The sequence below is a fragment of the Ovis aries genome, chromosome 4 (genome assembly GCF_016772045.2).
Source record: "Ovis aries strain OAR_USU_Benz2616 breed Rambouillet chromosome 4, ARS-UI_Ramb_v3.0, whole genome shotgun sequence".
Classification (NCBI taxonomy): Eukaryota; Metazoa; Chordata; class Mammalia; order Artiodactyla; family Bovidae; genus Ovis; species Ovis aries.
The window spans coordinates 14,072,727-14,085,169 of NC_056057.1; the positions used below are offsets into that span (position 1 = coordinate 14,072,727).

The 12,443-nt window shown below is 42.5% G+C and overlaps 1 protein-coding gene across 12 annotated transcripts in view; it reads left to right on the plus strand.

The window, feature by feature from the left end:
- Positions 1-12,443, plus strand: part of DYNC1I1 (dynein cytoplasmic 1 intermediate chain 1) — a 407,782-nt gene that overhangs the window by 267,973 nt on the left and 127,366 nt on the right. For all 12 annotated transcript variants that reach the window (XM_004007740.5, XM_060414497.1, XM_060414492.1 and 9 more), the window contains one exon: positions 6,527-6,652. In XM_004007740.5, the coding sequence (XP_004007789.2) occupies positions 6,527-6,652 (126 nt within the window). The remainder of the gene's footprint in view (positions 1-6,526; positions 6,653-12,443) is intronic.

Consider the following 12,443-nt stretch of genomic DNA (forward strand, 5'->3'; position numbering starts at 1 on the left):
GGTGGACATCTACCTGTTGCCCACAGGGAGATGCGTCTCCACACAGGATCTTGTGTATTGTTCGTGTTGCTGAAAGAGAAACTGGAAAGGGCGGAAGTTCTACCATAGAGACTCTATATCGGTTTTCCCCCATTTTTGTGTAATCTGTCATCTGCAGTGTGGGGAAGGGGTTTGCAGTTCTGAAGACTGTATTTTATATGAAGCATAAGAAAAAGGAATGAGAATCCTTAGTTCCAGGGTAGCATTGACATATATACACTCCCGTGTATGCAATAGGTAGCTAGCAGGAAGCTGCTGTATAAGACAGGGAGCTCAGCTCCAGGATCTGCGAGGGTAAAGGGGTGGGTTGGGGTTGGAAGGGAGGCGCTAGAAGGAAGGGCTAAATGTATACGTATGACTGATTCATGTTCTTGTACGGCAGAAACCAACGCAACATTGTAAAGCAATTATCCTCCAATTAAAAATAAATTTTAAAAAGGATAATAAAGGAATTTGATGAACACAACACCGAAGAACCCCTAGTTCCTACATCCTGACAATTTAGTGGCGTTCAATTACCAAGTTTACATACTTATGGGATGAAGAGACTTTCTGAGTAAATCTATGTGGAATCCCGTGATGTTCAGAAAGAGGAAAAGGACAGACGCATAGTCTTCGAGTCCAGCAGAGACGTGTGTACTTACGAGTGCAACAGAATGGCAAGGGTGGGGGAGGAAAAAACCATAAGATTCCTCATAGCTTCGCTTTGAGCTCCTGGATCAAAGGTCTCCTTGGTCTTCTTCCTAAACAAGAACACTTTACCTTGGCAATATCTGCAAAATAGCCCCCAGTCATTATCTCCTGAAGGACATTGGGGCCCTTGGGGAGTTATGTCAACTTTGCTGTTCATCAAATATTGTGTAATAGAGGGAGTCAATAATACTGTCTGCATTCAACATGACAGATTTAGCAGTTGTATACAAAACCAGATTTATGATCTTTCTCCCACCCTGTGTATTCCTCTCACGTGTGATTTGCATCCTCTCACCTTGGAGTCATTCAGGATACAAACACAAGTCATCTTTTTTATTGAAGTATAGTTGATTTACAATGTTGTGTTACTTTCTGATGTACAGCAAAGTTATACATATATGTGTGTGTTCTTTATTCTGTTATTTTTCGTTGTGGTTTATCACAGGATATTGAACACAGATCCCTGTGCTATACAGTAGGACTTCATTGTTTATCCATTTTATACATAATAACTTACATCTGCTAGCGCCAACTTCCCTCTATTCCTCCCCCACTTCCCCTTCAACCACGCCCCCCTTCAAGTAATCTTGGATAGCTCATTTAATTGCCAAGCCCAGTCAAATTTATGGTAGCAAAAAGACCCCCACTGTCACCAATTCAAATCTACTTACATGTGGAATCGATCCCTACTGTATGTCATGCCATCTTCTTCTTGCTTATATCAGGAAATAGCTTCCTATCTGGTCTTCCTGCCTCAGTTCTCTACACTGTTGAATCATTAAGTACTTTTTCCAGGTTACTATTTGTAATGATTACCTGTTTGCCCTCAGTGTCACCTTGAGCAAGTCACCTGACTTCTCTTGGCTTAAGTTTTCTCATTCCCAAAATAGTCATCAAACCTCGCTCCCGTGCTTATTGTGAGTATTAAATGAATTAATGTACTTTAAAAGCTTAGACTTTAATAAAGTGTCTAGTATAGTAAAAGTGCTCAATAAAGGTGGCATAGTAGTGAAAGTAGTGGTCTAATTAGAAATATTAGCAATTGCAGAGGATGACTCCCAGCATAAAGTCTAAAATCATTAGCCTGTATTCAGTGACTTCTGTGGGAATGTCTTGAAGCACCTCCAGCCCTTTAATCTTTTTCATCTCTTCGCCTAACTTGCCTCCCAGCCAGGTGCTATAACCTCACTGTTTTCTGAATGTGTTCTCCATTGCATTAGCTCAGAAAAATTTACCCCTGGCTACCTTCTGCAAAGAGGGAAATTTATTCTAGTCACTGGAGTACTCAGGGAATCCACAGAAAAGACAAAGAACTGGGACTCAGGAGTATAAATCTGGGCAGCTTGAGAGGCTTCACCAATAGAATGCTGTCATTACTTGACTCATTTGCAACCCAGGGAGTCTATGTCTCATTTCAAAATTTACAGTTAACAAGGTAGAGAATATGATTGCCCGAGCTGGGATGAATGAATTCTCCCTGGGGAGTTTGACATCTGTGTATTGAGGTAGTTTCCAAGGATTGGGAGAATTATTGTGAACCAGGCTGATACCCAAGAGAAATCTCTGGCATCAGTATTTGTTCCCTTGTCTATACTCTTCTATCTCTGTTCTCCTATCACTTTCCCATGTGACAGGGCCCAGTCAATCTCATTTCTTCTCAGAAGTCCTTTTCAATATCTCTCCCTGGCATACCACATTCCAGCTGAAGTGGCTCCTTTATCCTCTGGGCTTTGATAGAACTCCTTTCCTATCTCCATCGTAGCATGTCCTGCTTTTCTATTCGTGTTGCAGTTTTCCATACACATGGCTCACCTCCTCCTACTAAATGGTGAGTGCCTGTAAAGCAAAGCATGTTACTGTTGACATTCTCGTCCTGCGTTTTCTTATTGCGGTAAAAGTCACATAATATAAAACATACTATTGTAACCATATTTAACTTACAGTTCAGTGGTGCTAAATACATTCACATTGTTGTACAGCTCTCACCGTCATCCACCTCCTGAATTTTTCACCTTCCTAAACTGAAATTCTGTCTCCATTAAACACTAAGTCCCTATTCCCCCTCCCCAGGCCCTACCCCCTGAAATCTACCAGTGTGCTTTCTGTCTTGTCCCACATTTTACTTATTGAACTGAGGGCCTTACATAGGCTTCCCTGGTGGAAGAATCCGCCTGCAATGCAGGAGACCCGGGTTCAATCCCTGGATCGGAAAGATCCCCTGGAGGAGGAAATGGCAACCCACTCCAGTATCCTTGCCTGGAGAATCCCATGGACAGAGGAGCCTGGTGGGTTACAGTCCACGAGGTTGCAAAGAGTTGGATATGACTGAGTGACTAATATACTTTAGTGCCTTACATATGCTTGGGGGCCACTTGAGGCATGCCACAGTGTAAGAGACGTGGTCTTGAAACAAATAGACTTCAAGCAGGATCTCACTTTGTCATTTATTAGCAACTTAACTTGGAACAAATTCCTTACCCACTTTCTTACCTGGGCTGCTTTGTCTGTAGAAATGGGAAAACCCGTTGCTTACTTTAGACAACTGCAAGAATCAAGTGAGTGAACATGTCACCCAGCCCCTTGTTAGATGCATAATGACACTTAAAGCATGTTGGTTCCTTCCTTGCTAGTAAATGTCAGGTTTTATTTTTTATAAGAACAAACAGCTTGAGAGCAGAGTGGGCAATTTCTGAGTAAAATTCCCCTAGGTTAATTATTAGATAATTCAGCCCTGTGAATAATCACCAACTTCCCAGGAGTTGATATTCTCTTTAAAATAATAATTTTAATATTTCAATAATCATGCAGAGAATGACTACTTTTTTGTTGGAAAATAAGAAAATATTGATTAGTCATGTTCAAACAGACATACTAGAGGAGACTTTGAAATCATAAACACTTTCATGACTTAAGAGTTAATCAGTATCTTTAGGCCTTTTGATCCTAGTTATAGAAATTACACCAATAGCATTTCACTGGTATTTGAAAAAAACTCTCCCTGTTTTCTAAAGGGGTTTTAAGCCCAATAATTTAAGATTTTGTTTTAAAGTGGGAGCCAGCGATGAGACCCAGATGTGAAGCTGTGGGATATTATTCCAGACACATCTGGCTGCTCATTGGCCACTGGGGTAGTGGTGTTGATGTTTATAGAGTTGCCTTTTCCCATGTGACCTAGTTAAACTTCAGATGGACAGTCTGGAGACTTCTGTGTTTATCTGGATGTTAGTTTCTTTGAGTGGGCTTTGAATCAAAGGCCTTTCTTAATAGGCCTTTGATTCATCCGCTGAGGAGTGTTTTCTAATAAAGAATGATTACTTCCCCTGGCGGCCACATACATGCGTCTCGTTGCAGGCTTATACTTCCTCTGCACCAACTGGTAAGTTGTAACTCTCTGCAGCTTTCTTAAGCTGGGGGAGTTCAAAGAATGAATAAAACACATAGAAGACTCAGGCTTAATTATCTTTGATAGGAAAAAAAAGCTGATGTTCAAATTTTTACTGACAAACTTATGTTAAATATATACAGTGTAGTGAATAAGAAGGAAAAAACTAAACTACCCGTGAGCAAAGAGTGGTATGATCTGCTATAATCCTGATAATCCTGATAGTATATTTAATGGGGCTGCCGTATGGAAATCCCGGGTAGGAATGACGTTTTCATACAATGTACTCTGACTCATAAATACTTGCCATGAGATTCAACCTGTCTATTTCTAACGCTCAACGCAGAGTTCATGTATAGTGAGTAGGTATTTCTACTTGCTGTAGAGTCCTCTTAGTTATTTTACTACTTGAGTTTCTTTCACTTGAGCTTCTAATTGTTGGCATTATTTAACAACAAAGGATTAAAGATAGGATCTTGCTGCTGAGCGCAGAGTCACTAACATAAAAAAGAGTATTTGTAATTCAGTAGATTTTGGCACAAGTTTATCATGCTAGGACTTACTAGGCCTGGATTCAGAGGTCAATAAAACCAAGTCCCTACACTCAAAAAGCTTACAATCTAGTCGTGGACATAGACCGGGAAAAGCCGTAATACAATTTGACACGTGCCTTAATAGGGGGACATACGTAATGCTAAGGGGGGTGATGAGAGGCAATGAGGGGTGGTGAATGATTAGGTAGGATTAGGTCTGGAGGACTTGATGCCTACATGGAGTCTTAACAAATAAGTTAACAATGTAACCAACACAGGAGAGGCTTTTCAGTGAGAGTGAGTGTCAACTCATGGTACAGAGGCTGTACCTATGAACCTCAGAACTAGCCCAGTGAGGCTGGGTCATAGGTAGGGGTTGGGAGGAAAGGGGGTAGGTTGTAAGAGATTAGGCAGAGAAAGTAGAAGCTAACAGATCGTGTGAGCTCAGTTGTTCAGTCATGTCCAACTCCTTGCAACCCCATGGACTGTAGCCCCCTAGGCTCCTCTGTCCATGGGATTTTTCCAGGCAAGAATACTGGAGTGGGTTGCCATTTCCTCCTCCAAGAACAGATCATGAAGGATCCTAAATGACCTAGATTTTATCTTGAAAGTAATGATGAGCCATTAAGCTTTTCTAAGCAGAGAAATGACTTAGCCAGATACATGTTTTGTAAAGTCATATTGACAAAGGATGGAGGGTGGAGTAGGTGAGCGCGGGGCCTGGCAAGCCTAGAAGCAGAAAGTCATTTAAAATGCTGTTGTCTTCATCCAGACAAGAAATTCATTTAGGAGGCTCTGACATTAAGGATAGAAAGAAGCATACATTTGAAAGGTCTTGAGGAAGTTCTGAAGCAGCATGTAGAGAAGAAAGAGGGAGGGGTAAAAATGAACGTGGAGTGTCTGGCCCAGTCAGTACAAAGTCCTAATGAGAGGAATGTTGAAACAGCTTTTTGTAGAAGGCAACAAGCTCACTTTCCTGTGCATTGCATCTGATGTGTCTATGTACAGCCTTGAGAAATCTCCAGTAGCTGTAAAATATGCATCTTAGAAATCAAGCCCAGAGATAAATGTTTGAACATTGTCAGTATATGAATGCTAATAAAAGCTATTGGATGAGATCACCAGGGAAGAATGTGTAAACAGACACCAACAAGAGGACAGAAAACAGCCCCAGCCCCCCATAGGTAGTAGAAGGAGCTGCAGAGGCTAAAAACAGTGGTTCAGAAGAGTGGGAGAGAAAGGTGTGATGGAAGCCAGCACAGGAGAGAGGAGGAAGCCGCCCAAACGTCAGATACCGCAGAGGTTCAGCAGTGTGTGTACTTTGATGGTGACTATGACAAGCACATGTGGAATGTTGCGGGTAGAAACCAGATTCAGTGGGCTGAGACGCGAAGTTGGGACTAAGTATGTGCTGTGCTGTGCTTATAATTACTCAGTCGTGTCCAACTCTTTATGATCCCATCAACTGTAGATCAGGGTCCTCTGTCCATGGGATTCTCCAGGTCAGAAATACTGGAGTGGGTTGCCATGCCCTCCTCCAGGGGATCTTCCCAACCCAGGGATCGAACCCATGTCTCCCGCATTGCGGGCAGATTCTTTACCATCTGAGCCCCCAGGGAAGCCCTAATATACTGGAGTGGGTAACCTATCCCTTCTCCAGGGGATCTTCCTGACCTTGGAACCAAACCAGGGTCTCCTGCATTGCAGGCAGATTTTTTTAGCAGCTGAGCTACCAGGGAAGCTCTGGTATTAAGTCTGCCGCAGCTTAAAAAGCAAGTACCATTTCAAGTGTATAATATAGCATGCGTCTGTTGCAATAAGAATCTTTTCCTTGTGTTGTCATCTTGGCGTAACCCATCCTGTGACTTCTTCCATTTAGTACCCTGAGCTGATGGTCGCTTCCTACAACAACAACGAAGATGCTCCCCATGAACCAGATGGAGTAGCCTTGGTTTGGAACATGAAGTTTAAGAAAACCACACCAGAGTACGTCTTCCACTGTCAGGTAGGAGTCAGCACTGCAGAAATAACTGACATCTCCCGTGAGGCCAAATATAGCTCGTGCGGCCTTGCATCTGCTTCATGTGGAGAAGCAGCACAGAGCTTAAAGACGGAATTGTTGACAATTTTGGAAAATTCCCCCACAGTAACCTAATGTTTTGGGAAAGTGGCCACCCTCTCCAAACAGTTAGGAAGCCTGGTTGGGGACTGTGTGTCATTTTCTTTCTATTTAAAACAGCGCCATGAGGACGAGTTTATAAAGGCCTCGCACTTAGGAAGAAATCCGGGTGTACCACTTCCTCTGCTTAGCAGGAACATATGTTCGCCCACCCACGTGGACATCCGCAGAGCAATAGCATTTCAAGTTCCCGCCTCGCTCTGAAATGCAGTTCAATACGATTTCGCCAGTTTTAAGTTGATGGGCACCATCTTACTTCACAGATAATAATACTTTGGTAGCCAGTTTAGGGGAAGGTTTATCACCCTCTTTTTTTTGAATTGTTGAGAAATAGAGATAGTGTTTCTGGTTTGCAACTAGTTTGGGATGTTTTACTGCTTGTGTCTGCTGACACATTGGTCCAGTCCTCCATTTGACACAACACAGGCTGAAAGTATGTAACAATTGCCCTGTTGCCACGGCTCTGCTGAAATAATAGGCCTTGGTAGTGGCCAGTATACCAACCCCTGTATTAATGCCCCTCTCCTATGATTATGCGCAGGAAAATGCAAACTAACATTCTAGCTCAAAGTTTCAGCTCCTCAGATATAATTCAGAGGTCCTGAGTGACAGATTACTCTGAAAACAAATACATTAGTTGAAGAGACTGGGTAAACTTGTTGATATTTGAAAGCTTAGTGCCATTTTATATCTAAGAGCTGAGTATCGTTTTGAACTAAAATATGTTTAGACTTTAAAACATTATCAGATATAATTTGAGGAACAAGGACTGCTGGAACAAATGTCCTAGCTTCAACCTGATTGAGTAACCTCTAACTCTGACCATGTTTTTCTAATTTGCTATCATAAAAACAACAAGTCCTGGTCTGCATAGTAAATAACCTTTATTTTTTGAACCTTTGAAATGAGAACAGTTTTTTCTTTCTTTCTTTCTTTTTAAGATTATCAAATTTGTCAGTCTGATATGCTCTTTCTGTAAACATAGAAGCACAAAATCCTAATTTTATTCAGTTTAAAGAGTTTTGCTGAATTACCGAGCAAATACTAAAAGGATTATGGGATAAACAGAAGCACATTAAAAAAAAAAAAAAAAGTGTCATTTGAAGTATTTTGAATAGTGTATAAATCATATACTGAATTTTTTTAACTTTAAGAAGTGACACACTATATTGTTTTGGTAAGCGTACAAAATGTTTATCATCATCAAAAAAATGTTTATTATTATATTAACTAGCAGTGGGTTGCCTGTGACAATAACAATTTGAGAATGTGGTTAACATTCACAACATTGCATAGTAACAGGTCAGTAGGAACTAATAAGTTGAGTGAAGACACAAATTCCAGAAGGTTTGGGAATTAACTAGAATTTTCAAATTTTCAAATTGTGTTTTCTGACACATTGACTGAGAAGAACATCCTTTCTTTACGTCTCCTGCTATCTTTGGGATCATTTATGAAAAGCTTCACCAGAATGCCTTTAACCTTATTTTTACTTGCTTTTTAAATGCTCCAATGTATGTGTTCTAGAAGATATGCTCTTGATTTTTTTTCAAGTCAGAAGTGCTCTTCATATCCTACCAAAAGATACTAAGATATCTCTGTATCCCCCAAATTCCTACTACTATCTTCACTTCATCTGGTGACCAGAAGCTGGCGGGGGGAGTTTCTTGCTTTTGCTCCCTATTTGAGAAATTTCGTACCCAACTCCCTGCCCCTTCTTACCACGCCCCGCCCCTGCCCCCCCCCCCCGCCCCCACACACACACATACACACTTATTCCCTGTGGCTCACTCATTGCTGGGGTCTGCTTCTGAGGTGGTCAGAAGAGCAAGAGTTTTTCCAGGAGGGGATTCACCCGTGTTGAACATGACACAGCGTGCCCTGGAGAGTACCATCTCTGTTGGGATAGTGGCCCATCTTGCCACAGTTGATCTCGATGAAGTTTCAATCACCACCAAGTAAGTAACAGTGGTTGTGGAAGTGCTGTGATCCTGAGTGTGGCTGAGCTCTTGGGAGACCAACGCAGGGTTAACTTGGACACCCAGGGAGGGTGCGCATGACTTGGGGGGTGGAGGTGAGGTGGAGGGAAGAAGTAACAGGACAGTTTGGTTGCCGTGACGTAGCCATGGTAGTTCAGGGGGAATTTGGAGGGGCCACAGGACTAAAACTAGTGACGTGTAGAAGTGTTAGCCGCTCAGTTGTGTCTGATGCTTTGCAACCCCAGGGACTGTAGCCCCTCGGGCTCCTCTGTCCATAATTCTCCAGGCTAGAATATTGGAGTGGGTAGCCATTCCCTTCTCCATGGGATCTTCCCAACCCAGGGATGAGACATGAGAGAAACCAAACCCTCCACTCACTGACCTCTCGCTCTCTGTTACGCCCCTTCAAATCATTAGTAGAGCTTATTTATTGCAGCTGGTCCTCTCTAGATACACTCTCACTGAAATTGGGTAGGTTGAACTTGTTTCCACATTCTCCTGTGATGTTCTAATAATTTCAAAATTAGTTTGCTTAATAAGAAAGGGGGCTGAGGGTAGGGAGGAGCTGCGAGTGCCTTATGATTGTACTTTTATCAGTTTGGACTAATTGCATTAGCTGGCCATTTCTTGCTGATCTCTGCCGATTCTCCGTGTTTTTGGCAAGTGTATGTAGTTGCAAACAAATCCTATGACTCAGAAAAACATCATCTGGGGCACTAGAAAACAAATGCACAAGATACAGACAGCGGTTCAGTGTTCCTTTGCGAGGACTGACAGGCTTTTATCCTAATGGTAGAAAGATTGCAGGAGGAAGGCTCCTTTCTCTCTGAAAATAGCAAGGCCAAATACCCTCTACTTTCGTGGGCAGTCTTCTGTCCTTACTAAACTGAATTTTTAGTATGGGCTCTGGTTCTGCGTTTTCTATTTTCATTTCAGTAAGAGCCATCCGTACTTGGAAAACATCAGTGGACTCTGCGTGGAAGTCAGTCACTGGTCCCCGCCACACCGTCTGGCAGCGCTCCTGCCGTCTTCTGTAGTGGCTTCCCCACACTGTCATTAGATCATGCGTCTGACCACCCTGCATTGCTTACCCTGGTGTGGTCTTTCTCTTTTAAAACAGAATGAGTAGAATCAGAAATACATATCTTAGAATTAGCTGCATTGAGGAAAGTGGAAAAGCTATATTTAGAGGCTTGGCTTTGTCAGAGGTTTTTATTTTTACTTTTTTTTTTTTTTTTTCCCGATTTGGTTTCTTTGTCCTTGGCATTCTCTTCTTATTATCTGACAATGACCTGAAATTGACATAGACCCAAATCGCTCCTGATTTGGGGGTTGGAGCAGGGGAAGCAGAATGTGAAGTGGGGTTCATACCAACTAACCTCATTTGTGCCCGTGTTTAAAATCCTCAGCTGACTTTTTCCGCATCTTCTCTTCTCATTAAGGTTCTATAAAGATTACAGATTGAGATTGCAGTGACAGCTTTAGCCATTCAGCGTCTGGTTCTGCATGAGGTTCTCCCAGGCTGCAGACCTCCCTGGGAGGAGTGATGGGATTGTGGGCTGCTGGTGAGGGCAGTGGACACAGTGGACAGGGAGCTCTGTTCCTGGCTGACCACACTGCCGAGTGACCACGGGGTAGTTGGTGAGGCATTGTCGTCACGTCATAGAAAGGAGACTTCCTCCAACTCTGGCGGAGCTGTGAGGTTTATTGCAATAAACTTGATTTCTTCTCCCATCAGCTTTCGTCCCTTCCCTAGCCCAGACTGTGGCATATAATCCAAATAACAAAGCAGCTATAGACACAAAGATATGCATTAATTTAAAAGAATTTCCCAAGGTATTTTATGACCAGAAAAGTATTAGAATTTGACTTACAGATTCTTTTTTTAATTAAGGGAGGGTAACTTCCTTATGGCCTCACTGATTTTTTTTTTAAGTCATTTTCTAAGCTTTTCAGTGTGGAAAGTGGTTGTTGCTCGGTTGTTGTTCTTTAGTCGCTAAGTCGTGTCTGACTCTTTTGTGACCTCATGGACCGTAGCTTTCCAGGCTCCTCTGTCCATGGGATTGCCCAGGCAAGAACACTGGAGTGGGCTGCCATTTCTCCTTCAGGAGATCTTCCTAACCCAGGGCTGGAACCTGCATCTCCTGCATTAGCAAGCGGATTCTTTACCACTGAGCCACCAGGGAAGGAAGCCCTGTTACTCTGTAGAGGTCAGAAAAGAGAAGGGATGAATGAAGAGAAAACAACTATATCCCAATAAATTTGAAAAAAAAAAAAAAAAAAGAGTTTGACAACTAGGTTGTATATTCAGTATGAATTCCCGGGCTGACAAAGTGAGGGCCCATATTAGGTGCTTAGTGACTGGCGAGTGAACTCCATGGATAAGGACGTGCTGACGAATGTAAGACCCAGTTTTCAAAGGCAATGCAGGATGGAGAGACCCCAAAGAGCAAACCAGCATCGTTGGTTGTATAGATTGTGAGATGCATTTCGAGGTACATAATTATGGGTAATTAAGGAATTCAGGTGACACAAAGGTAGAATTAAACTTTTACACAAAAGATTCAGGTTATAAGGATCAGACAAGAACAGCAGCAGCACAGCAGTGCTATTTTGTGTCTTTAGGAAAAAGCACACGGTGATAACTCAGTTGGTTAGAATCTGCCTGCAATGCAGGAGACCCCAGTTCAATTCGTGGGTCAGGAAGATCCACTGGGGAAGGGATAGGCTACCCACTCCAGTATTCTTGGGCTTCCCTGGTGGTTCAGCTGGTAAAGAATCTGACTGCAATGCTGGAGACCTGGGTTCAATCCCTAGGTTGGGAAGATCCCCTGGAGAAGGGAAAGGCTAATCACTGCAGTATTCTGGCCTGGAGAATTCCATGGACTGCGTGGAGTTGCAAAGAGTCAGACTTGACTGAGTGACTTTCACTTCACTTTCACACGGGAATTTACATGTACTTGCTGAAATGAAATGCAGACGCTTGGAAACTCTTCTTTTATGCCAATTGAGTAAGACTGGTCCGACGAGAGAGGCTTGAGCTAGACACTGATTCTTATTAAATCAAACAGCAGGAACTTTTCTTTTTCTGTTTCAACCCAGGAAGCTGGCAGCAGAGAAACTGCCTTGCCAGCTTTCATTCTTTATCTGCCTGCTTTCTAGAATCTTCGCTAAAAATTAACATAAGAAGCAAAACTGGTCATTAGGATACATCTAGGGAGATAATTAGTTATCGGCAGGATTATAACAAATAGATAGTATCAGGGGCAATTCTTCATCTGAAAATAGCATCGAAGGGGCTGTATACCTGACAAGTGGCCAAGCGAGCTATTATTACATGCAAGGGATGCTGTAAAAGAGAGCCCATCTTTGAACAACTTATTTTTAAATTGTTTCGTCTTGCCATGTCATGTTGCAAGTGATCAAGCTGACATTCAGTGTTATTACAAAGCTACCTAAGATTTATTAGCGTTTGCTCTGCCCCATTGATGTGCACACAGGTTGGAGGCAGAGAACTCAGTGTGGAAGATTTTACTCAGTCCCCTAAATGCCCTTCTCTCCTCTTGCCATGCACTGTGCTAAAACGGTCTGAACTGGGCTTTCTGCAGTTGTGCTTCATCAAGGAATTGCCCAGGAAT